General features: G+C 42.5%; 1 protein-coding gene across 2 annotated transcripts in view; it reads right to left on the bottom strand.

Moving 5' to 3' along the window:
• BEND4 (BEN domain containing 4) overlaps positions 1-25,019 on the bottom strand; it is a 46,590-nt gene extending 21,571 nt beyond the window's left edge. For both annotated transcript variants that reach the window (XM_050791555.1, XM_050791556.1), the window contains exons 1-2: positions 24,462-25,019; positions 16,222-16,788 (exon numbers count right to left, since the gene is read on the bottom strand). In XM_050791555.1, the coding sequence (XP_050647512.1) occupies positions 16,222-16,788; positions 24,462-24,948 (1,054 nt within the window). In that variant the 5' untranslated portion in view covers positions 24,949-25,019. The remainder of the gene's footprint in view (positions 1-16,221; positions 16,789-24,461) is intronic.
• Between the last annotated feature and the right edge of the window lie 2,871 nt (positions 25,020-27,890).

The raw sequence follows: 27,890 nt of genomic DNA, 5'->3' as shown, positions 1-27,890 counted from the left end.
GGATCAATTCAACAGGAAGAGCTAACTATCTTAAATATATATGCACCCAATACAGGAGCACCCAGATTCATAAAGCAAGTCCTTAGAGACTTACAAAAAGACTTAGACTCCCATAAAATAATAATGGGAGACTTCAACACCCCACTGTCAACATTAGACAGATCAACGAGACAGAAAGTTAACAAGGATATCCAGGAATTGAACTCATCTCTGCAGCAAGCAGACCTAATAGACATGTATAGAACTCTCCCCCCAAATCAACAGAATATACATTCTTCTCAGCACCACATCACATTTATTCAAAAATTGACCACATAATTGGAAGTAAAGCACTCCTCAACAAATGTACAAGAACAGAAATTATAACAAACTGTCTCTCAGACCACAGTGCAATCAAACTAGAACTCAGGACTAAGAAACTCAATCAAAACCGCTCAACTACATGGAAACTGAACAACCTGCTCCTGAATGACTACTGGGTACATAACAAAATGAAGGCAGAAATAAAGATGTTCTTTGAAACCAACGAGAACAAAGATACAACATACCAGAATCTCTGGGACACATTTAAAGCAGTGTGTAGAGGGAAATTTATAGCACTAAATGCCCACAACAGAAAGCTGGAAAGATCTAAAATTGACACTCTAACATCACAATTAAAAGAACTAGAGAAGCAAGAGCAAACACATTCAGAAGCTAGCAGAAGGCAAGAAATAACTAAGATCAGAGCAGAACTGAAGGAGATAGAGACACAAAAAACCCTCCAAAAAATCAATGAATCCAGGAGTTGGTTTTTTGAAAAGATCAACAAAATTGATAGACCGCTAGCAAGACTAACAAAGAAGAAAAGAGAGAAGAATCAAATAGAAGCAATAAAAAATGATAAAGGGGATATCACCACCGACCCCACAGAAATACAAAGTACCATCAGAGAATACAATAAACACCTCTATGCAAATAAACTAGAAAATCTAGAAGAAATGGATAATTTCCTGGACACTTACACTCTCCCAAGACTAAATCAGGAAGAAGTTGAATCCCTGAATAGACCAATAGCAGGCTCTGAAATTGTGGCAAATTGAGGCCTACCAACCAAAAAAAGTCCAGGACCAGATGGATTCACAGCTGAATTCTACCAGAGGTACAAGGAGGAGCTGGTACCGTTCCTTCTGAAACTATTCCAATCAACAGAAAAAGAGGGAATCCTCCTAACTCATTTTATGAGGCCAACATCATCCTGATACCAAAGCCTGGCAGAGACACAACAAAAAAAGAGAATTTTAGACCAATATCCCTGATGAACATCAATGCAAACATCCTCAATAATAATACTGGCAAACCGAATCCAGCAACACATCAAAAAGCTTATCCACCATGATCAAGTGGGCTTCATCCCTGGGACGCAAGGCTGGTTCAACATACACAAATCAATAAACGTAATCCAGCATATAAACAGAACCAAAGACAAAAGCCAGATGATTATCTTAATAGATGCAGAAAAGGCCTTTGACAAAATTCAACAGCCCTTAATGCTAAAAAATCTCAATAAATTCGATATTGATGGAACGTATCTCAAAATAATAAGAACTATTTATGACAAACCCACAGCCAATATCATACTGAATGGGCAAAAACTGGAAGCATTCCCTTTGAAAACTGGCACAAGACAGGGATGCCCTGTCTCACCACTCCTATTCAACATAGTGTTGGAAGTTCTGGCTAGGGCAATCAGGCAAGAGAAAGAAATCAAGGGTATTCAGTTAGGAAAAGAAGAAGTCAAATTGTCCCTGTTTGCAGATGACATGATTGTATATTTAGAAAACCCCATCGTCTCAGCCCAAAATCTCCTTAAGCTGATAAGCAACTTCAGCAAAGTCTCAGGATACAAAATCAACGTGCAAAAATCACAAGCATTCTTATACACCAGTAACAGACAAACAGAGAGCCAAATCATGAATGAACTTCCATTCACAGTTGCTTCAAAGAGAATAAAATACCTAGGAATCCAACTTACAGGAGATGTGAAGGACCTCTTCAAGGAGAACTACAAACCACTGCTCAGTGAAATAAAAGAGGACACAAACAAATGGAAGAACATACCATGCTCATGGATAGAAAAAATCAATATCATGAAAATGGCCATACTGCCCAAGGTAATTTATAGATTCAACGCCATCCCCATCAAGCTACCAGTGAGTTTCTTCACAGAATTGCAAAAAACTGCTTTAAAGTTCATATGGAACCAAAAAAGAGCTCGCATTGCCAAGCCAATCCTAAGTCAAAAGAACAAAGTTGGAGGCATCACGATACCTGACTTCAAACTATACTACAAGGCTACAGTAACCAAAACAGCATGGTACTAGTACCAAAACAGACATATAGACCAATGGAACAGAACACAGTCCTCAAAAATAATACCACACATCTACAGCCATCTGATCTTTGACAAACCTGAGAAAAACAAGAAATGGGGAAAGGATTCCTTATTTAATAAATGGTGCTGGGAAAACTGGCTAGCCATAAGTAGAAAGCTGAAACTGGACCCTTTCCTTACTCCTTATACGAAAATTAAGTCTAGATGGATTAGAGACTTAAATGTTAGACCTAATACCATAAAAATCCTAGAAGAAAACCTAGGGAATACCATTCAGGACATAGGCATGGGCAAAGACTTCATATCTAAAACACCAAAAGCAACGGCAACAAAAGCCAAAATTGACAAATAAACTAAACAGCTTCTGCACAGCAAAAGAAACTACCATCAGAGTGAACAGGCAATCTACAGAATGGGAGAAAATTTTTGCAATCTACTCATCTGACAAAGGGCTAACATCCAGAACCTACAAAGAACTCAAACAAATTTACAAGAAAAAAAACAAACAACCCCATCAAAAAGTGGGAAGGGATATGAACAGACACTTCTCAAAAGAAGACATGCATACAGCCAACAGACACATGAAAAAATGCTCGTCATCACTGGCCATCAGAGAAATGCAAATCAAAACCACAATGAGATACTATCTCACACCAGTTAGAATGGCAATCATTAAAAAGTCAGGAAACAACAGGTGCTGGAGAGGATGTGGAGAAATAGCAACACTTTTACACTGTTGGTGGGATTGTAAACTAGTTCAACCATTATGGGTAACAGTATGGCGATTCCTCAAGGATCTAGAACTAGAAGTACCATATGACCCAGCCATCCCATTACTGGGTATATACCCAAAGGATTATAAATCATGCTGCTATAAAGACACATGCACACGTATGTTCGTTGCGGCACTATTCACAATAGCAAAGACTTGGAATCAACCCAAATGTCCATCAGTGACAGACTGGATTAAGAAAATGTGGCACATATATACCATAGAATACTATGCAGCCTTAAAAAAGGACGAGTTTGTGTCCTTTGTAGGGACATGGATACAGCTGGAAACCATCATTCTCAGCAAACTATCGCAAGAACAGAAAACCAAACACCGCATGTTCTCACTCATAGGTGGGAACTGAACAATGAGATCACTTGGACTCGGGAAGGGGAACATCACAAACCGGGGCCTATTATGGGGAGGGGGAAGGGGGGAGGGATTGCATGATGTAAAGGATGAGTTGATGGGTGCTGACAAGATGATGGGTGCAGCACAGCAACATGGCACAAGTATACATATGTAACAAACCTGCATGTTATGCACATATACCCTAGAACTTAAAGTATAATAATAAAAAAAATTTTTTTTTAAAAAGAGAAGAAAAAAAAAAAAGAAACTACGGCCGGGCACGGTGGCTCAGGCCTGTAATCCCAGCACTTTGGGAGGCCGAGGCGGGCGGATCACGAGGTCAAGAGATCGAGACCATCCTGGCTAACACGGTGAAACCCCGTCTCTACTAAAAATACAAAAAAATTAGCAGGGCGTGGTGGTGGGCGCCTGTGGTCCCAGCTACTTTGGAGGCTGAGGCAGGAGAATGGCATGAACCCATGAGGCGGGACTTGCAATGCGCCGAGACTGCGCCACTGCACTCCAGCCATCTATCCATCTGACAAGGAACTTAAACAAATTCTGTCCAGAATTTGACAGAGCAAGACTCTGTCTCATTAAAAAAAAAAAAACAAAACCCACAATGAGATACCATCTCATCATAGTCAGAATGGCAATTATAAGAAATAACAGATGCTAGCGAGGCTGTGAAGAAACAGAAACGTTTTTACACTGTTGGTGGGAATGTAAATTAGTTCAACAGTTATGGAAGACAATCTGGCAATTCCTCAAAGACTCAGGACCAGAAATACCATTTGACCCAGCAATCCCATTACTGGATATATATCCAAAAGAATATAAATCATTCTATTACAAAGATACATGCAAGCGTATGTTCACTACAGTACTATTCACAATAGCAAAGACATGGAATCAACCCAAATGCCCATCAATGATAGACTGGATAAAGAAAATGTGGTACATACACACCATGGAATACTATGCAGCCATAAAAAGGAAACGAGATCATGGCCTTTGTAGGGACGTGGATGGAGCTGGAGGCCATTATCCTCAGCAAACTAATGCAGGAACAGAAAACCAAACACCGCATGTTCTCACTCGTAAGTGGGAGCTAAACAATAACAATACGTGGACACATGAAGGGAACCACAACACTCACTGGGGCCTATTGGGGAGGGGAGGTCGGTGGAGGAGAGTATCAGGAAAAACAGCTAATGCAAGCTGGGCTTAAAGCCTAGGTGATGGGTTGACAGTTGCAGCAAACCACAATGGCACATGTTTACCTACGTAACAAGCCGGCACATCCTGCACATGCAACCCAGAACTTAAAATATATAAAACATAAAATAAATTTACATGAAATCCCAAAATGTTTACAAGGCAGCATATAAAACTATTTACCATGGCCTCAACCATGTTAAATATAATGATGTGCATAGAAAAGATACAGGGAAGAAATAAGCCGAAGTGTTAATGATAATAGTTAACAATGATTATTTTTTAGTTGTGGGATTAGGGTAGTTATTATGACTTTTTTTTTTTTTTCCCGAGACAGAGTCTCGCTCTGTCGCCCAGGCTGGAGTGCAGTGGCGCAATTTCCGCTCACTGCAAGCTCTGCCTCCCAGGTTCGTGCCATTCTCCTGCCTCAGCCTCCCGAGTAGCTGCGACTACAGGCACCCGCCACAACACCCGGCTCATTTTTTTGTATTTTTAGTAGAGACGGGGTTTCATTGTGGTCTCCATCTCCTGACCTTGTGATCCGCCCGCCTCAGCCTCCCAAAGTGCTGGGATTACAGGCGTGAGCCAGTGTTTACAGTGGGTATAACAGTTTTATACTAATTTAAAAGTTGTTTGAAAAATGTCTACATCACCGTTGTCTCGCCTTCCTTGCTGTTACTTCAGTGTGGAAGGGACAGTCCTGGAAGGGCTTAAAAGCTGGCTGTTTCTTTCCATGCACATTTAGGCAGCAGTACTAAGCTATGACCCAAGCCAGTGGATGCACATAGGTTGGAAGGAAATGGAGTGTTATGTGTATTTACTGGCCATAGGAGGCCCTATTTAAGGCAAATGGGTCCTGTACACTGATAACTGGGCACAGGCTAAGTAGACCAGGAAGACTGAAGACAAGACTCTTATTTGGTCAATTGTTTTTTTTTTTTTTAAAAATAGCCCAAACTGCCCCAGGTGTTCTGAGTGCCTCCCTTCACCAGCTGTCCTCCCATCCTCCCACTCCTGGTCCTATAAGGCAGGAACCTAGAGGCACTCCTGGCCAACACCTGCTGTGAAGGATTTGGAACAGCACTCTTAACTGGGGGCTCTCTGGATAGGTGCCTAGATTTACACAGGGAAGCTGTGGAATCAAGTGGAATATTTTCTGGGGAAAAAAAGTTAATCTGGAAATGGAGATAGGTGCGTCTAGAAAAGTGGGAGTGAAATTTATGATCCTGACCCACAGCTACACCACGCTGCCTGCCTGGGAGGTGCAACAGCACTGAAAAGGAAATTGTGGAAAACTTGTCCTCGTGTCCCTCTGTTCTGTTAACCTAAGGTTCTGTGGGGGACTGTGGAGTTTCCGAGTGAGGACTGGCCTTCACGGGTGGGGTGAGCGACCAGTGCTGCAGGTGCAGCTGTGTGGAGACCAGGCCACCACTCCACTCCCTTGGCCCCCAAGGGAAGGGAGAGTGGGTCTTGACTCTCAGCAGCAAGAGGTCAGGGGATCCTCGAGGAGCTGGTGATGCCCCCAGAGGCTTTCACAGCCAACTCCCTCCTCGTGCAAATTAGGAACTTTTTATTTTATTTTTTATTTATTGAGACGGAGTTTCAGTGCTGTAGCCCAGACTGCAGTGCAATGACACGATCTTGGCTCACTGCAAGCTCTGCCTCCCAGGTTCATGCCATTCTCCTGCCTCAACCTCCCAAGTAGCTGGGATTACAGGCGTCCGCCACCATGCCTGGCTAATTTTTTTTATTTTTAGTAGAGAGGGGGTTTTACCATGTTGACCAGGCTGGTCTGGAACTCCTTACCTCAGGCGATCCACCTGCCTCAGCCTCCCAAAGCGCTGGGATTACAGGTGAGCCACTGCGCCCAGCCTAAATTAGGAATTTTAAACAAGTCACTCTCACGGTGAAACTACTACTTCAGACCCATCAGGCATGTTTTACTCATTCATTTGTCCATTCTACAGGACAAAGTCTGACAAATCTATTAGGTGTAATGAGAACATAAATGAGGAACCAAAAACGAAACTTCTATTACAACGAAGAATGGCTATAAAGGCACCTAAAACATACCTACTACCTATCCCAATATTGATATTTATAATTTTTTTCTCCTCTATGTAACATAATTTCAAAATGCATCTTGGAGAATCCTGGAAACAGTAAAATACTTAAGAGGAAGAAAGGAAATAAGGAAGGTCTTTTGTGTAAATAATACATGTAAAGCAAAAGGCACCCAATAAATACTGCCTGGTGTAAACTATTGTCATTTAAGATTGGTTGTCTATGAATTATCTGAATTCTCCATAGAGGCCACTTATGTGATTCTGTTGACTGTGCCTTCTCGGCAGCTGTACTGTCTAAGCAGCAGTAGACAATTTTGTCTAAGCAAAGTAAAAATGGAGAGGAATGGGTTACAAATGTTCCACTGGGTATGTAGGATATCTAGATGGTGTCCCGCTCAAGAAAAGGAAAGCGCCCAGGGATGTTAAAGTCACACACATAGGGTCTTTAAGACATTCTACGATAACACTAGTAGACACCAATTAACTGACAAAAAGCCTTGGATATTGGTCCTAAAGTAACTCTTGGATACTATTATTTTTCAGTGTACTGACTCTTACACTTATTAACCATGTGATTCTGGGCAGGTTACTTAACCTCTCCCGGCCTCTATGATCTCACCTGTAAAACTGGGATAACGACCTACTGTATATAGTTATTGTGAGGATTAATTAAAATAATACATGTAAAGCAAAAGGCACCCAATAAATAGTGCCTAATGTAAGCTACTGTCATTTTAAGATTGGGAGTCTAGTGAATTCTTCATTGAGGCCACTTAATTGACTCTGTTGACTGTGCTGTCTTGTATGAGCAGCTGGTAAAAGAGACTAGTGAAATGGTCTTCCTGAATAGTTTTCCTTGGGGAAAACCGCTCAGATTCTGGTTTTGCCCATCTTAAGGGTGCTTGGGTCTCTAGTTCCTAATTTTCATTGCATTAAAATCTTGATCAGAGTTTCTCTCTTCACCCTTCAAGCAATATTTAATCTATCTTGCTATACAGTTGTTTTCAAGGACTTAAAACATCTCAAAATACTCCACACACACTTTTATAGGGCAATTGAATTATTTACTGTCCTCTGACAACCATGGCCATCTGTGTGTTTCATCGTCTTTACGTGCCCTATTCACATCATCTCTGTAAAGTATAAGCTCCTGAATTGTAAATATCTAGAAATAAACAATGAGCTGAATTAGTCAGCCTACAGATGCGCAGTTATATTTCTGTTCATGTCAGTATCCTCATTCCATTAATTCAATTCAATTAACATGTAGATGTTACAACATGCCTAACAGTGGGCTAAGAAAGAGGGGACACAAAGATGACTTTGAGCCTCTGTCCTCAAGGACCTCCATGGCCTGTCTCTCTTCATATCAGGACATCAGGAGACACAGACACATACAGAGTAACCACTTCCTATGGTAACGATAACAGAATCTGCATGACGTGCTATGAAAAGTGATGAATTTTGCTTGGGAACGGTGGGAAGTATTTGTTACAGTGTCACCTGACCTGGGTACTAAAGGATGGATAGGAGTTTCTCAAGTGGAGAGAAAAAGAGTATGTTCTTAGGTTGAAAGGAATAGCAGGAGTAAAGGAAGGCCTGAAGTATGGAAGTTTTTGGCTGCTCAGGGATTCACAAACTGTCCAATGGGGTTGGAACACTTGGTGTCTGGTGGGCATTGAAGGCTGAGTCTCCAAAAACAGACAGGAAAAGATCCAGGAATTGAAGAACCTTGTGTGTCACACTGAGGATGCTAGAATTTACTCCATAGACTATTTGAAGCCCTTAGAGGCTCTTTGGCAGTGGGTGACCTGCGGCTGTTTTGGGGAGAGACCAGAGTCTGGTGTGGGAGGGACTGGAGTCTGGGAGGGGAGCTTAGTGACTCTTGCAACAGCTCCAGTTATGAGATGAGCCTGGTTGACACTAGTGGAGGGAAAGGAGAGGTCCCACTGATGGGTGGGTAAGAGGTGGGACCCAGAAGAGTGGAGGCTGACTGGGAGTCAGAAGGAGAGATGAGCTCTGGATGGATCTAAGGTTCCCCACCTGGCCAACTAATTGAATGGTGACACCTTTGTAAGGTAAGAATACCACTTATCATAAGGAAAACAACATATGATTTCTGGAGCACTAAGCACAAAATAATTTCCTCTTTTTCTTAAAGTTTCCATTTATTGAGTGCTTACTGAAGACTAGTAGGCACCCAACCATGACTTCACTGCATTTGGTACTTTCAACATCCCTACAGTATTATTAACCTCACTTTATAGAAAGGGAAACAGGTTTGGCACGATTAAAGCAATTTTCCAAAACAATCACAGATACCAAGTAGCAGGAGAGGAGATTCAAACACGGCTTTGACTCCGAATCCATTCTCTTTACCTCCTGTTTCTCTGTCTCCCTCAGTGTCACTGATAGCTGTAACCCACAGCCATGATGACGTTCACCAAATTCTCAGGGAAAGAACTCAATTCTTTATTCCTCTGTCCCTATCATTCGCTCTGATACTCAGAATGTACTAAGTTCTTTTCATCTACCTCAGAGCCCCCACTTTACATATGATCTGTGAGTTTCTCAGGATCAGAAATCGACCTGAGCATTTTCCCTCCCACAGGCCCTTGTGGGTATATTCACGTTTGGAGGGTGGTGAGGGCACCGGAGAATACTAGCACACGTCTACACTGCATCTACTCTGGGGTGTTCTGTTCTTGCAAAATTCCTGTTATCCAAAAACTGACATGACTGATCACTTTAAAACTTTCTTAGAGAATGACAACAGGGGACTAACATGATCAGAACTGCAGAATCCAAGGTTAGTTCTCTAGTTTGTAGCCTCTAGAGTTGGTACAGTGGATCCTGATGAGGATTCACGGATTCGGTATGTGCAAATGTGCTTTACTTGCCAAAATGTATTTGTAACCCCCAAATCAGACCTTGTGGTGCTTTTGTAGTGACTCACAGGCATGTGCAGAGTACTGAAAACCTGATATGCACACATTCCCAGCTGAAGTGGAACAAGGCAATGTTCTGCCTTCTTGTTTCAGCTCTCATCACTGTAAACAAGTGTCCTCACCATGGTCTATTATTTAGTGCTACAGTTTTTGTATTTTTGTGACTTTTGTTGGTGATCTCACTGTTTCAAATGGCCCCAATTGTAGCATTGAAGTGCTGTCTACTGCTCCTAAGCACAAGAAGACTGTGATGCGTCTTACAGAGAAAACAAGCATGTTAGATACACCTCATTCAGGCATGAACCATAGTGCCGTTACTCAACCAGCGATAATTATTAAATAAGATCTCTTTAAATAAACACACACATAAAACAAAGTTATATACTGATCAGCTGATGAAACTGTTGTGAACAGAGGCTCTTAAGAACCTAGCTCTGTATTTCCCCTAGGAGGAATGTTTTAATATTCTCAATGTGGTGCTCACAGTGACTTTATAGAACACAACGATGGTGAATAATGAGAATCAGCTGTTTTGAGGGTGGCGCGGATAACAAACTAGATCTGGAGTCAGAGGCTTGGATTGTAATCCTAGGTTTCCAACTGAGCTCACTGTCCAACCTCTTTGTAAAATAGGAATGATATTAATATTTGCTGTGGCCCCATGGAGTTATGGGGATAAAATGAGATAATTAAAAAAAGCACTTTTTAGAAAGTTGAGGGTGCTACAAAAACATTAACAATGCTCTTCAACTAAGGGTGTGGGAAAACTGGATTTCTACATGCAAAAGAATCAAATTAGATCCTTGCCTTATAGTATACACAAAAATAAACTCAAAATGGAGAAAAGACCCAAATACAAGACCAGAAACTATAAAAGTCCTGGAAGACAAAGAACACAGGGAGAGTGCTCTGGACACTGGCCTTGGAAATAATTTTTTAGGTACCATAAAAGCTCAGGCCACAAAAGCAAGAATAAATAACCCAATGTAACAAATTTGTACTGTACTTGAGATTAAGGATATTGAGTAGATTTTAGCAGCTCTTACTACATAGAACAACAACAAAATTTTCAGGCCACAAAAGCAAAAATTTTAAAAATGGAACTGCATCACACTAAAAAGTTTCTGCATAGCAATCAACAAAATGAAACAGCAATCTATGGTCTGAGAAAAAATTTTTGCAAACCATGGGATTAATATCTAAAATATATAAAGAACTCATACCCTTCCACAGTAGAAAAACAAATAATCCAATTACAAAATGGGCAAAATACTTGAATAGATACTTCTCCAAAGAATATCAACACATATATAAAAATATACTCAACATCATTAATCACCAGGGAAATACAAATCTAAACCACTATGAGACACCAACTGACACCAGTTGGGATGGCTGTTAGCAAAAGGTCAAAAGATAACAAGTGTTGGTGAGTGTATGGGAGAAAGGGAACCCTTGTACACCATTGGTGGGAATGTGGAATGGTATAGACATGGAAAACAGTATTGGAATTTTCCTAGAAAATTAAAAATATGACCCAGCAAACCTTCTCCTGGACATATGCCCAAAAGAAATGAAATCAACATCTTGTAAAGACATCTGCACTCCCACGTTCATTGCAGCATTATTCCCAATAGCCAAGACATGGAAACAACCTAAGTGTCTGTCAACAGACAAGTGGATAAAGAAACTGTGGTGTATTATTGGATAGAATATTACTCTGACCTAAAAAAGAACAAGATTTTGCCACTGCCACAACATGGGTAAGTCTGGAGGGCATTATGTTAAGCCAGACCCAGAAAGAAAAATATTGTAAGATCTCACCTACATGTGGAACCTAAAATAAAGAAAAATTCAAATACACAGAGCTAGAAAACAAAACAGTAGCTACAATGGGTGGGGAGTTGGAGTGGAAATGGGGTGATATAGCTCAGATGTTACGAAGTAGCACATATGTAGGATGAATAGGTCTAGAGATCCAACACAACATGAGGAGTACACAGGTGACAGATTTGTACCGTACTTGAGAGTAAGGCTACTGAGTAGATTTTAGCAGCTCTTACTACAAGAACAGCAAAATGGGTAACTATGTGAGATGACAGATACAGCTTCACTACAGTAACTTTTAACTATCTATATATCCTATAACTTCACTTTGTATACTTTAACTTTACAAAACAAAGTTTAATTAAAATATCAACAATAAACACATCCTTCCTATATTTGGCACACAGAAAATTTCAAGGTATTCTTAATGTGTTATAATTATTTTACTTTGGACTTTTCTTAGCAAAAATTACCACATTTTATGATTCTAAGACCCACAGTTTTTCATATTTAAAATCCATGGACTTTATGTTCAAAGGTAATTAAAATGTACAATTATGATTTCTTCTTTCTTAGTGGAGCATAAAGATTGGTGTAGCTTACATCCACTGGCATCTCAGATTAGATGAAATATGGTTATTTTATATTTGTCCTCCTTTATGAGTTCTCCTTAGTGTTGACTAAGCTTCCTAAGCAAATGTGACTACTCTAAACTGACACTCTCTCCAATGAGAAGTTCTATGCACCATTTTCCTTCTTTTAAAAACCCCTCATCCCTTCATGCTCCTGATTCAAAAGTCTTCTGCTTTTGTGGCTTTTTTCTTTTAACATAATTTCAATTCCTTTTCAAAAAATTTTACTTCTAAACACTTTCTAATTTTCTCGTGTGGTGATCCAATACAGAAGAAAATGTGCTAACGTTATTTGATTGGGATAAAATTTGAATTCCCTACACCTGCAACTGGCTCTGAAAAGTTAGAGGGAATTTTCCAGAAGCCCCTGCCTTGTATGTAGCTGATCATCAAAAGACTGTGTTGGATATTTTACAAATAATACCGTAACACTGCCCCTCTCAGAGTAGTGCCAGAAATAGTGCCTGCCCACAACTTCTTTGTTTTGGTATGGTTTCTCACCTTTTCCCTTGAGAGATGCCCAAGTGAAATCATTTTTTCTTGTAGACTGATAGGCTTGTTTATTTTTAACTCTCATTTCAAGAACTGCTCCCAGGTATAAAGGCTTTATTTCAGGAAAAAAAAAAAAAATTCCTCAACAGCACTCCTCCGGAAAGGCAGAGAAATGACCGAGGAACACTGCCTGGGCTCTGACCTGCAGCAGCTGACCTATCTCCTTTTCAACCTTATTTTCTGTGCTACCTGCTGAGCGTTGCCTTCTCCTTTGTATTCATCCATCCTGCTTGGCTGTAAAAAAGTGATTCCCACAACTCAGGTAGATTCTACTAGAAGAAAGCCCCAGGTCCTTCCACAGAAATGTATTGGCCTCTAGAACGATGGGGTCCTGTTGAGACCACTGCTTAGGGAAAATCCATCCCAAATTATGTAGGAGAGTTACTGTAGGACAAAACATTTTTATTCTATGCAAAATCAGTGTACCACATAGCACACTTTTCTTCAAATGATAACAGATACCCCTCTACCCAAAATGCACAGCTAATCAAGTAAAAAGTGGATTCCTGGGTGTCACTCACAGGCTGGTTTATTGTTTAGGTAAAAATGGGCATTGAGAGGTAAGGGCAAGAGGGCAGTGGCTTCTCCCTTTGATCAAGTTTTCATCTCCAAGTGACACTTTAACCTGTTTTCCAATATTAAGTGGTCCCTAGGTCATAAATACGTGATAAGTAATCATAAAAAAACTAATATTTTCTTCATTGTATACTATTTTTACTATGCATAATTAATAAACTGGCTTTTCATCCATATTGTTGGATGTATTACTTAACGTAAACACAGTTATCCATGTGAAATGGTTGCTGGTTCAAGTTCCGGGAGGGGGCTGTCAACAGGGTTGAATGTTTACAGTAATAGGACTGATCATTAGCCTAATTTCAACCAGTGTCAATTCAATGTTTGATCAACAAGAAGCCTCAAGAAATGGCAGCATTTCCATCTTTCTGGGAAGTACAAAACACAATGATTAGTGGCAAGCCAACACTGAGTGAACCCCTACCACAAGGCACCTGACCTGCTATGGGTTCGGTAAGTGAGAGTGGGACTGAACCCCAAGTTTGCTTAGGACACATCAAGGACATACAGCTTGCCAAATATTTAGGATCAGGAATTAGACAATACTACTTGGGACATTTGTGTCCACCTGTCCTTGCACTCTGAAACTCTTTCCCAAGATGAGATCAAGGAGTGCCACTAAGCACTTCAAAAGCTAGGAAGGCTCCTTTGGTTATGGTTCTGAGTGGCTGACAAAAGTCTCCGTAGCTGGATGACCTCTAGGACACGATTTTCTGCCCCAGTTAAAGAGGGGCAGTGGGGGTGACAAGAAAAATACCCGTGAGATAAACCCAGAGTGAACTAAGCATGGGTTACGTAGCTGTGAGATTTGTAAAATCCCACAGTGTGTTAGCTGCAACCATGTCTCGGACTTGGGGAAACCAGGAGTGATCTGGTTCCGTTACAGTCTTCTGGGTTCTACCCAGGGTCCCTCTTGTAGTTGGTGCCTGCCTGGCGTGGGAAAACACTACGCGTCTGCATCTAACTCCAGGGCTCCAATGCAAAAGGAGAAAATGGATTTGCTGCACCTCTTACTTCCCCAGCTCCACAAGACAACTGCACTTAATCTAATTCCAAAATGTTCTGAACCAAACCTCAACTCTATTTGGAGAATTATTTTAAATGATAAGCCTTCTTTTTGCTTCCTTTGTCTACTAATAAAGAAGTGGGTAGCTTTCTTTAACATTTCCTTCTTTCTAGATCAGCTGCCAAATTGAGTGATACAAAGATACTGTATCAAGAAAAGAATATAGCTTATATTGGCCAGGTGCAGTGGCTTGAGCCAGTAGTCCCAGCACTTTGGGGGGCCAAGGCGGGCGGATCACCTGAAGTCAGGAGTTCTAGACCAGCCGAGCCAACATGGCGAAACCCTGTCTCTACTAAAAATACAAAAAAAAAAAAAAGAAAAAGAAAAAAGTAGCCAGGCATGGTGGTGCGTGCCTGTATTCCTAGCTACTCATGAGGCTGAGGCAGAAGAATCGCTCGAATTCAGGTAGCAGAGGCTGCAGTGAACCAAGATCGCGCCACTGCACTCCAGCCTGTGCCACAGAGCGAGACTCCGTCTCAATTAAAAAAAAAAAAGAATATAACTTACATTTATACATATGTATCGGCATTAAAATTTTAAAATTTTCTATGTATGATTTATTTTGAACCCTAATATATTAGAATAGTAGTACATGTATGCAATTAACCAATAAATGTGTAGATTGGTGGGCACAAGCTTCAACACTTTTTAGCAACAACTGCACAATTAAAAAGGTTTGAAGAGATTGTTCTTGTTAATGATCTTGTCTTCTGTAAGCCACAGACATACAGGAATGAATTCAAAGATAAAAGTAAAATCAGGGCCGGTGCAGTGGCTCACTCCTGTAGTCCCAGCACTTTGGAAGGCCGAGGTGGGTGGATCACCTGAGGTCAGGAGTTCAAGACCAGCCTGGCCAACATGGTGAAACCCCATCTGTACTAAAAAATACATATGTATATATATAAACTAGCCAGGCGTGGTGGTGGGCGCCTATAATCTCAGCTACTCAGGAGACTGAGGCACGAAAATCGTTTGAACCCAGGAGACGGAGGTTGCAGTGAGCCGACAAGGTGCCACTGTACTCCAGTCTCAGTAACACAGTGAGACTCCCTCTCAAAAAATAAAAAATAAAAAAGACTTTGCAACCCAGAGAGAATGTCTTGCCAGAAAGATGATTTTACTACTCTGAAAATCTAGTGTCTCTAAGAGGCAGGAAATGCCTCATATTTAGCCAAGGCCAGGCACAAATAGTTTGGGGCCAGTTGAATTACCGGTCTATCTTTGACCTATTAGTTTCATAGTTTCTTAATAACGGTAAAGGACAGTGTACATGCTAAAGAGATTATGCTTGTTGAAACTTAAAAGAAAAGGCAGGGAAAGTTAATGAAATAGAAAAAACCATTTCATTTGTTCAGTGCTATTTGAGTTCTGCCTCTCAAAGTATTTCATTTTAATTTCTATCACTGACTAACAAAATGCATAGGATCAAAGTTTTTAAAAATTCAAAACCCATTTTAAAGGAACAGAACCACTTTTTAAGAAAATAGGCTTATAGCACTTGACCTATTTCATTGTCAAAGCAGCACATCTAGAAATTATTTTTATATTGATAGAGACACCTTTTAATAGGACTATGGCGTTCTATACACAAGAACACGGTAGCTGGAAGTAAATAGGCTAGTGGCTCATCCTACAATGTCTGTTTGGCACTGGATGGGCTAACAAGCCCATGAGCATGTCTGTTTTTTCCAACTTTTCTACATCACTGGCCAAAAAACAAAAAAAGCCCACACATACATAACACATACACATACATGAGTACAGAAATACAGACAGACAGATGAGACAAGTGAAAGAAAGAAGGGTTGCAATTGTCTTGCAAGGAATATGGCAGGATACCTGGGATGCTCTCTAATTTCCTTCTGAGCTCTTCATTTTCTTGTTGCAGTGAAATAACCTCCTGCTCCAGCTCCTGGCATCGAGGACAATAGCCTTCCTCTTCCTCCTCCTCCTCCTCTTCTGGCAGTGTAGATGAAGATGGGTGGCCATGGGATTCGGACGTTGCTGGGGAAGTCCAGCCACCTAATGTATGCACAGGAGAGGTTGACAGAGGATCCACATCGGCCAGGTGGCCATATTCACTGGCTGACGAGGGGTTTGGAGTCGGAAAGCTCCCCGAGAGCAGGTAATTTTGTAGAGAATCAGTGAAAACCCTCAAAAAGGCAGAAGTTTGTTGTTTCCTTTGCATATATTGCATCTCTACGTCTACATTGTCTGAGGTCTGACTGTGGACCCCTTTCCCAATGTGACAGTGCTCCTGTCTTTCGTTGTAACTTGAGCCTTCCTGCTTTACGCAAGAAATCATGGACTGAGAATGGTTGGAGTCCAGGAGTTTTCCTCCACAATTTAAGAGGCTAAGAACTCGACTGCACTGTTGGGCAAAGGCATCCAAGATCATTCGACTCTCTGAAACAAATGAAAAGACACATCAGTGACCAACAGCCAACAGCAAAATATAAATAAAGTCCTCAATTTTGAGCTCAACATTCAAACATGTTAAAAATATGTATTTCTACTCTCTGTCATAAGCCAAGACGACACAGTAAATCCACTATGAATAGAATGCATAGCTTCCTGTTGTTCTGCGACTGCGGGATGCTAGATGAGTCACACCCAGTCTCTTGCTCTAGGAAACGGCTGGACTGTGACTTCGGGAACCATATAGAGATTTTCCTCTCTGTGGCATTAACTGGCTGCACAGGTCTGAACTCACACCTTTGGTTTCATTAATATCCTTACTCTAACGAATCGAGTCAGCCACTGCAGACTCAATTCCTCATTGATAGGAGGGCTTAAAGCAATCATTACTTCTATTTCTGGAGTGCCCTCATGCCCTTGCGATTAATCAGCTGATACAATCCCTGCCGAGAGTACATAGCTCCCAGATGCAAACTGGAAAAGAAAGATAAGTCTTTCTGAAGAGCTCACTAGAAATCTAAGGTAAAGCAAAGAGTGGGCCTATGGGCACAGGATGAACACAAAACTGTACGTGTCTTCTAACATCTGTGTTCACTATTCCTTCTTTTCACTTATTTGCTAACTTGGATTTCTCATCAAGGCCAATGTTTAGGCTAACCTGATCATTTGAAAATCAGTAGTATCACTTCTTAGAACCTCTTCCGGTAGACTGCCAAATATTCTAAAATGGCACAAGGCACGGGTGCCTCTTAGCCCATGTACATGAATTCTAAAGCATATTGTCAACCATTGAAAGCAAAAAGCAAACAAAAGCAATCAACTCACTGCAAAAACAAAAGGGGGAAAAACCCAAATTGTGAAAATGTAATTTAATGATATCGAACGGTCTTGAAAATTTACCCTAAATATAAATGTCACGAGGTAGATTCACTTCTTTCCTGATTGCCACCTAGAATGGGCTATTATAAATACAGAGAGGGGCACTTTTCAGAGCTGACACAGAAGCATGAGGATGTCTCTTATTTCCTCTCCCCTTTCCCAGAATAACGGCAACAAACAAAATATTCGAGATTTTAGATGCCTATAACCATTGTTTAAGATAAAAATGCAACTAGCACTAGCTCTCCCTGAAAATGCTGACTAGCTGTATTTTTTTCGGAAGGAAAAAAAAACTTTCAGAATAAAAAATGGTGAGATGTTCAAGGGCTGCTATAGGAATAATGAGCTAGAACAGCTTCAGTAAGAAATCCCCTAGAACACACCCAGGATGTAAGACCAAGGAAACCACACTTCAGGAGAACTCCATGCAGTGCTCAACATTCCACTGTGCTCTTTTTTCTTGCTATTCTGTCATGAAATAACTAAGATAATCAGAGGAGAGGGGTCCAAGTGCTCTTTTCCAACTTTTTAATAAGAATATATACGTAAAGCAGCTGGGTATGGTGGCTCACACCTGTAATCTCAGCACTTTGGGAGGCCAAGGTGGGTGGATCACGAGGTGGGAGATGAAGACCATCCTAGCCAACACGGTGAAACCCTGTCTCTACTAAAAATACAGAAATTAGCTGGGCATGGTGGCGCATGCCTGTAGTCCCAGCTACTCAGGAGGCTGAGGCAGGAGAATCACTTGAACCCAGGAGGCAGAGGCTGCAGTGAGCCGAGATGGTGCCACTGCACTCCAGCCTGGAGACAGAGTGAGACTCCATCTCAGGAAAAAAAAAAAAAAGAATATATATGTAAAGCCCATCTAGCACAGTGTTTGGCACATGGGAAGCATCCCTTACATCTCCCAAATCCTGAATCCCGCTGAAAAACTGCAAGTCAGAACAGAGGCCTGATCTCTTCTACTCAGCAGAGGATCAGAGGATCATAAACTGCACTGGAGTGTGAGAGGCCAGCACAACGCCTTGAGAAATACTTACTGAACACATAGCAGGTACTCTTGTACATACATAGAGCATCTCAGTTTATAGCATTATCAGATTTACTTGACTGGGGCAGGGGTAGCAAGTCCACCCTAGGCTGGTTGAGAGTCCATAGGACTATTTTCTTCTTAGGATAGTACTTTCTTATTCTTAGGAATTCCCATTCTAGACCCTCAGACCTTGGCAGCAGAACCGCCACCTGACCCTCCTTCTCCAGCCAATCCTGTCCCCATGGCCAAGTACCCCAAGATCCAGGAATTCCCCACTCAAACTGCTTTAAGGATCTATGCTGCCATCTTCTCTTTAGCCATCAATCCAAAGACAGTGATCATGGTGTCAGATCCTGGAAGTGTGAACTGGGACCTCCATATATGTGTATATGAGGTCCCTCCTGGTGGAAGATAAAGCTGGGAGTAGGGAGAGAAAGACATGGGTTGGCTGTAAATTCCAAACCTGGTTACCATGAAGGTGTATTTGTCAAGGTTGGTGGATGGAACGTATTTTGTTACACAATTTGTTAGCTTGATTTATACTTTGTAACTATCTGATACATGCTCTGTGACGCACCATCTGTACTCTTAATCTGGTGTCTCACAAAAATATTTGGGTGCCATTTATTTACAATGGCCAAAACCAAATAATAAGAAAGCCAACAGCTGAACTATACAAGTAAGAGGTTTAAGATGTTACACTCATTTTTTTTACTTCCTGGTTTCTGTTCTTTTATTAGTAAAATCAAAGGATGATATTGATTAGGAATTTTCAATTCCAGCACAACAGCAGTTTTCATTCATTTTAATCCTATAATCCCATTCTAGACCTGAAGTTGCATTTACTGTTTGCATTTTAATCAGCATAGTCCAACATAACCTTGATGAAAGGGACAAAATATGAAAGTCTAACACAGAATTGCCTGGTAAGAACTGCTTGAATGTATTTGTTCGGTGTCCTACAATACACTCAGTAGTTTTAATCATATTGATAAATCACATTAGAGCATGGATTTTAAGGGAAAAAAATCTGACTTAGGGACAAGCGTGATTTGTTTTCTTAATTGAAGGATAAACTTGTAACATGCTGAGAAAAAATCATTATGTGATATACTACATTATGAAGATAATCTATTAAAGTGCACTCAGAATATGAGAGAATAGCTACAATCATAAAGTAGTTCTTGCCTGCAGTTTTTTAAATGCTTCAATCTGAATTTGCTTTCAGAAATGATATGTACAAAAAGGGCTACTGTCACCCTTAAAGTTGAATTTTTTCTCTTCTCAATACCTTGAATTATTTGAATATTATTTTAACATTGATACATGGAAGAGTGTGATGAAAAATACTACCATTACATTTGATGGAAAATAGCAAATCTTTCCACCTAATACACATTGCATGCAGCAATAGTTTAGCCTTCTAGACAGAATATAATTACAAATGCAAGTACTGTGTGATGCCCATTATCATTAAGAAATAGACAAAAGTTCTGTTTTCGTACGAGCACAATTGAATGGCTACTGATCTATGATTCTCAATTGAGCAAACTGTGAACATGTATCATGATTTTAACTTTTTTTTTTTTTTTTTTTTTTTTTTTTTTAAGTCATAGAATGCTCCACTCAAGCGATGGCAGGGAAAGAGAAAATCAACAGTTTACAGAAGGACTACTTTATCCCTAACTTCCCTAAAATTAAACGCCATAAAATGTTAATAAATCACAATCACAAAGCCCTCCAAAATGCCCACTTCTAATTTATTTTTCTTTATTGTGCAGCCTATTGGGAGATAATATCATGCTGCAAATTGTGCCTTGTCCAATTCCAAAATCTGAACCCATGATTATTTTTTTAATTAAAAAATTCATTTCGAGAAATTCGTCTGAATTTAAGTTGTTTAATCCATCCTAAATCTGATAAGTGAGTAAGAAGAGGGATGGGAAGTAGGCAATCAAACACAGTCTCCCTACTTTACCGCCCTTCTTTGTAAGTAAAGCCTTGAATGGAATTTGCCCATCACAGCAGATCCCCAAGAGAATTCTGTTTCTATGAAGGAGATCACAGTAGTCAAGATTAGTGGTAACCTTTTGATTTTAGCCCAGCGAAGGGTGAAATATATTAATATTAAAAATGCAGAAGCAGAAATTTTTTTAGTGACCTACTATCATGTATTCATATATTATATCTACTCAAGGATTTCTCACTAGTTCAAAATAGATGATTTCCTTAAAACATTAATTTAACTTCTTTTTAAGAGACGACTTCATGGCATAGAAAATAGAAGTTAGAAAACGAAAGCATCTTTGGAAGCACCACCCTTGTCTTAAATCAATGAACTATGTCTTTTTAAAAAAATGCCATCCAATTTTTTTTTCATAATGGCAAACATCAACACAGCAAAACAGGATGCAATTTTTCTAAATAAATAAATCAATGATGTGTCAAAAATTAACAGATGAGTTAATATACTCGGTGCTATCAAAACCAGATGGTGCTTCCTAATATTCATCCTGCTCAGTCAATCCCTGAATATTTTCTGGACCATCGGTATATAAAATAGGATGCTGCTATTTGTGATGGCAAACAAAAGCAATCATGCCTGCCAAGCACATACTATAACAGGCAGCATTTCAGCTCTGCTAGACAGAAAGTAATTAGAATGCTTTTAATGTCCAAAAGAATGATGCTGATAGGCTGCCACAGATGTGTAGATTTATGAATATTTATATGGTGGTTTATAGCTGACACTTTTATCAGTTGAAGAAGATAAAATATCTGCCTGACTCAAAAGCTTGACAGTCAGGTTAATAAAATCTCATTAAAGAGAATGACCTATGCAATTATATAGGATTTATTGTAATTCATTTTTGATTGTACTCTGCTTAAAGATGCAATTTCCCATTTCCTGATGCCAAATTTAGGCTGCATATCAAGATCTACGTGGGTTTTAACTCTAAGCCTCCCACAGAGGAAAAATATGCTTTTAAAACCATGGTGTATTACCCCTTTTAAGGAAAATTATACTCTTCATGAGATTTTATAAGAATGTTGAAAAAAAATCTATTTTTAATCACATATTTCTCTTCTCAGTTATGGCCCTTAATGGCAACTAAGATTCACTTCAACCATTTCATCTCTTCACTGCATTTACTCTGGACACTCAGTTATGTCTCTTCTTCTGTCCTTGACTCATTTCTTCACATGAATGTTTTGGCTATTTTCAGTTTACCAGGTAGCCTCAGACACTGCAATTACACTTTTGCAAAGGTGCAACAGGCAAAGCACCACTCCCATCCCCCACCCCATCCTGTATGCTTAAATGGCCATGGGTCTGTGCACACAAGCTCATTGGTTCAAAGTGGAACGACTAATTTCTCAAAGAACCAATCAGCTCTTCAAGTGGTTGTGCCCCTGATGGCCACTCACAACACTGTGCCTGTTAAGAGATGGCTTTGTCCATCAGTGATTAACATTATGACCACAATTCATGATGTCTAATTCTATGGCTTTTTTCCTCCCAGACTATTTTCCTCACTGCATGGAAGAAACCTACCATCCAATTCCCATCTTTCCAACAAGCACGAGGCATCCAGCCCTTGGTGCTATCAAGCTTACCCCGCTCGATGACCTCCCTTAAAAACAACAAAAGCAGCCGTGAGAATAAAAGGAAATACAGAGAAGTTTGAAAGGCATCAAAAAAACCCCTCTTCACTCCTTTAGATTTAGTGATGTTATAATTTCCATCTGGGAACAGAGACAAAATAAACTAAACAGGACATTAGAGGGAACACTGAAAGAGAACATTGAGAACAAGGTGAGAAACGGGAGGAAAAAAAATAAAACACTCCACATGAATGAAGGACAGCAAGGAAACTGCCAGGGTAGAAGTGACCAAGGAAAGAACAGCAAGTGACTGGTGCAGAAAAAAAGAAGCAATACAGGAAATATATAGCCAACTAAAACTATGGATGAAAATGGAAATGAGACGGGGGTAAATTTACAGTGTATAACAGGAAGTAAAATATGGAAAGACAGTCAGCAAAAGCTGGAAAGAGAAAGCAAGAGGAGATGAAAGACTGACCTGGGCAGATAATGAGGGGAAAACCTCAATGAAAATGATGGAACTGAGGCTATGCAAAAGAGTGAAAGCAAAACACAGAAAATGGGGAAAGGACTCAAATGGCTGGAAAACAACATAAAAATACAGGATGGTAAAGCTGAGTCTAGAAATAAACATACATCTGAACAAGAAATAGTTTAGGAGAAAGTAAGATCCCAAACCAGAAAGAAAACGAACCTCCTTAAGAAAGGGGGAAAAAAGAAGAAAAGTAAGGAGGAAAATCAAGTAAGCCAACTGCCTAACGAAGAATATAAAAACACAATGGAATACTGGGGCAAGAGCAACTGAAAAAAATATACCCCACAAACAATAAGGAAGCCCACCTAAGAATCCCACTGAAAGCAATCAACCATCTTCATATCAGTGAGAGATGTGACAGATCAAGTCTTCACTATAACCTGTAATTAGGTTTTCTTTTTCAAAACCAATCCTTCATGTGTCAAAATATTGACAAACAACAGATTTATTAGTGGAGGCATCTATAACTCATTTAGACACAACACTCTATTTCCCACAGGGGAAAAAAAAAAGAGTATCAGATTCACTGACATGCAGGATTTGGGGGGCTCCAAAGTGTCACAAAAGGCCTTGGCAGGAACTTTTAGTTCTAATGGGCGTATAAATGTGGCTGCACCCACTGGGAGCTGGTGGAGAGGTCCCTTGGGCTCAGGCCTCAGGCTGTGGCCTCGCAACCAGCCCATCTTGCTCCCTACAGGCAGGCAGTGGGCTGCTTTGCCCCGGCAGCGCCCGCGGACTCGGGATAAAGGAGAGGAGTCGCGGACCCCAGGGTGGGTGCTCACCACGAGGTGTTTCTGCAGGGCTCAGGCGAGATGCTCGGGAGGGGCAGGGCCCCGCGGCGGGCAGGGACCAGGGGATGGCGGGGACGACGACGTGGGCGGTGGGAGCAGAGTGTCTGCGGCTCCAGGGCAGGGAGGAGGGACGGGTTGGTTCCCCGCGCCTCGCGAAGTCCACGGCGTGGCAGACGGGGGGCCCCGGGTCTCACAACCAGAAGGTGGGAGGGGAAAGGGACAGAGCAAGACAGAGAGCACCCGAGAAACACAGGCGCACATAAAAAGACATAAGGAAAAACGCAGCTGAGAGCCAACCAGCGTGGACTGCGATAGTGTGAGAGTGCATCAAAGAGGTGGCGAAGAAAGCACCAGAAGGCAAAGGAGAAGTGGAGAGAAGAAAGAAATGGAGTAAGGAGAAGAAAGGGAAGAAGCGGACGGAAAAAGTGAAGCAATACTAGAGTGTCCCAGCGAGGCGGCCCGAGAAGCTCTAGCTTTTCCCGTAGCGGCCGCCGCTATCCCCCTGGGGCGTCCGGCCCCACTCCGGCCCACGCTCAAGCGATCCCGGCAGCCGACCGCCACAGCCGTGCTTCCCGGTGCCGCATCCAAGCCGCGGAGCCACCTGTTAAGCGCGCGCCGTCGGAAGCCCAGCCGTGGCGGCGCTGGAGAATCCTCAGGAAGTTTCCGGGCGCGCGGGGAGGCCTCAGGGTGCGCCCCGACGTCCCGACTCGGCCCAGCACGGAAGAGTGTCGGCGGGCCCCCGCTTCTCCTTCCCGGGTCCCCTCCCGCTGCCCCCGGCCGTGGCGGGAAGGAAAGTTGTGCCGAGAGTTGGTACCTGCGCTGAGCTCCAGGCTGGCGCCGTCGCTACCCGTGCCGCCGGTGCCGGCGGCCGCCGCCGCGCCTGGGCCATACCTGACGACGGCGGCGAACGAGGACGACGACGAGGCGGCGGGGGACGCGGGCGGCGGCTGCGCCGGAGTCCTCAGGTGGCCCTGGGATGTGGCGGGCGTGCAGGACGGCGACGACGACGAAGCGGCGGCGGCGGCCCGGCCGGGCCCGGGGGGGTAGGAGCTCTGCGCCTGGAACTGCTGCGGCGGCGGCTCGCTGCTGCTGATGGAGACGGCGGCGTGCGGCGCGAAGGGCGGCGGGGGCGGCGGGGGCGCCCGCACGTGCGGCAGCTCCACCAGGGTGGGTCGCTCGTAGCGCTTGGCCAGCGCCGGTCTCTTGCTGGGGAACGTCTTGAGGACGCTGTAGGGGCTGCGCTGCTTGTAGATTTTGGGGACGCTGGGCCCCTCCTCTGCAGGCTGCATCTCCTCCTCCATCCGGCGCCTCGGGGCCGGTCCCCCGGAGCACGTCCCCTCCCCGCCGGGCGCCGGGCTCCGAGGGTGCCTCCGCCGCCTGCCCGCCGGCTCTGCCCTGGTGCGCGCGTGTGGGAGGGTGTGTGTTTGTGCCGTGGCCGCCGCCGCCGCCGCCTGTCGCTGAGGCTGGCATCGCCGAGCCCCCGCGCGGGGGGCTGCCGCCCGAGCTCCTGATTGACAGGCCGCCTCGCCAATGCCTGGAGGGAGAAAGGAGGTAAAGAGCAAGTGTTTAGGGTAATATCTGCTAATGATAATGGGGGCGGGGCGGGGCCTGGCGCCGCAGCCGCCCGCGGGGTCTGCCCGCCGGCTCCGCGCCTCCGACGGGGAGGGGGGGAAGGGGGAAAGCGAGGACCTGGAGGGCTCCCGGGAACTGCTGAAGAAGGTGGGGATCCTGGATTTGGCTACGGCGAGACTTTAGAGACCCAGATGTGGACTCGAGGCTTCTGCGGCTGCGGGCGGGGTCGGGCTTCCTAAATGAGCTCCTGGCGCCCCCTGCATGACCCCAAACTCTCGGGGTTGCACAGAGGAGGGGCTAGTGGTTGGGGCGGGGTCGTCAAGAGTACGCGTGTATTACCGCAAGTTCTTCTACCAATCGGGAATTGCTCTCCGATCTTTCTGAAAAGAACCTCTTGAAGATCTTGGCCCAGGTGGTCGCGCGGTGTTTACAGGGCTCCGGGGTCCTGCTTTCCCCGAGCCTCGCGGCCTCTAAGCTCATGCGGAACTTAAAAGCGCGCAGGGCGTAGAACTTTTTCACGTTTTCATTTGTTTCCCGTAGGGGCCCTGAGAATGTGCATGACACCATCATTCCCCCCACCCCCCATTATAAAGATGAGAAAACCGAGGCACAGAGAGGCCGAAGGGAATTGCCCAAAGTCAGATACTCGGGAGTGTGTGGCTGTGTTGCACTGACGCATCCGGATTGTTTGAATTCAGCTCCTGACTTCTCATACCCAGTAGACTCTGTGCAATTGAGTGGGGAAATGACCTGACACCTCCCTTTGAGGTGATTACTTTCAACAGTGTCATTTTTAATATGTGTATATGTACTTGCAAGACCAAGGTAACTCGAGAACTCACTCCTTCATTGTCTTACTCACTGCAACTGGCATCATCCGGCGAGGGTCTGGAGGGTGCCTAATTTCAGTAGCCGTTTGAATGAGAGATCTCTGGTTTGGAGGAAGATCCTCCATGGGGCGCAGATGTCCTGTCTCTCCCAGCCACTTTTTGGAGCAGAGGGTCCATTGCTCCCTATCTCAGATCACTCCTCCTCTAGGCCAACCAGCATACCCTGCCGCAGGGTTGCTTTTCAGCCTTCCTTTTTCGTTCTCCAGGTAAGAGTTCTGGGTGCTCCTTGGTGTAGGACCCTCATCTCTGCACTCTGGAGTTTGTTTCCTTTTCAGAGCCTTCCTTTTATTCTTTGGAAGGTGACCCATTTTCTTCTGGGGGTTCACATCTTTTGGCCTCTTCTTTCCCTGGTCTCCTTTCCTTTGGAAGCTTTTTCTCTCTCCCTTGCTGGTTCAGCTTCTGTATTATTCCCCCCTAGATTGTCTCCCTCTCTCCTGCAGCTTCCTCAGATGGTGCTGTGCTTCCACCCCCCTCCCATCCATTTATTAGAGATGAAATAAATAATGCCATAAATAAAAGTATTTGGGAGTCCAGGAACTGTCAGGGCTGATTAGGGCATAGAGGACATTTTCTTTCTCATTATGCAAAAGCATTTCATGGGGAAATAAAAGAGGTTTCATTGTAACTCATGCATGTCATATTTCAAGGAATTCAAGATATTAATCATATTTAACATTATTTGCAATGTTTCTCCCTGGCTTCTGAAAACTGCTAAATGAGGACACGTGGATCACTAGGAAAAGGAGACAAGCATGAGAGGGACAGTTAAGAAATAATGAAATGCTGGTGAAAGACAGAGAAAGAGAATGAGATGCCAGGGAGATGTTTCTTAGGCACGTAAGTGAGAAATGGGGGAGCTACTTCTGAGACGTGAGACAGCTGAAATTGAATGATATACTGGAGAAAATAAATGATAACAAACCTCCCCACACTTTCCTTTCTATAAAGCAGTTCTGAATTTTGCATTGAAATGTTTTCCTCCCACTTTACTCCCAGATAATTTGTCAATAAGTCCTGGCTTTTGAAAAGAAATTGGGGTGGTGGCAGTGTGGGGCGTTTAGAGGGGAGAAATCTTTTAGTTCTTCTGAAGAAGTAATTTCCTGTACCTGGGGGCTTTCTCTTCTATGTAGTTTTAAATGTATATCCTCCTCACCACTTAAACACCTGAAGAGACTGGGAACAATACTTCTATTGTATATTTTCTATTGAAAAGGACCTGCTGTCCTTTACATCAAAAAGTGATCATTTCTATGAAACTGAAATAATCAAATTAGTCATTTAGCTTTTTAAAAGTTGGGGGAGGGGAAGGTTCCCAGAGGAAAAATATTTAAAAGTTTTAAATGATCAGCTTTCAGATTTTCATGTGGGCAGTCACCTATATCTGGGTCCTGGGTTCATAGAAAAATGAAGTACTTAAGAATCGCTCTTTAAAAAACAAAGTGAGCATTTATTCTAAGTGTGGAGTTGAAGGCAATTTTAAAATTATAACTGACCACTAATCCCTGCCTGAGATTGTATTTAACTGAGTATTGTACATCGATGTAATGTATTTAAGTGTTTATAAAATTACTGGTAGCACTCTGTGAGCATCTTGCTCTAAATTGTGGCCTAGATTATCAGATAGTGACTTTGCTGATGTCTTGGGGGTCTCATAGGAGCCGATAGAATAGTAATTACACCCATGCTTTAAATCTTTTTAGATATTTACTCTTATCTCAGAAAAAAAAAGAGAGAGAGTGAACTTTTAAAAGCCAAGGGCTATTTATGGACAGGGTAATTTT

The sequence above is a fragment of the Macaca thibetana genome, chromosome 5 (genome assembly GCF_024542745.1).
Source record: "Macaca thibetana thibetana isolate TM-01 chromosome 5, ASM2454274v1, whole genome shotgun sequence".
Classification (NCBI taxonomy): domain Eukaryota; kingdom Metazoa; phylum Chordata; class Mammalia; order Primates; family Cercopithecidae; genus Macaca; species Macaca thibetana.
Note: the sequence above shows the minus strand (reverse complement) of the source record. Positions and strands in the feature narration are given on the sequence as shown.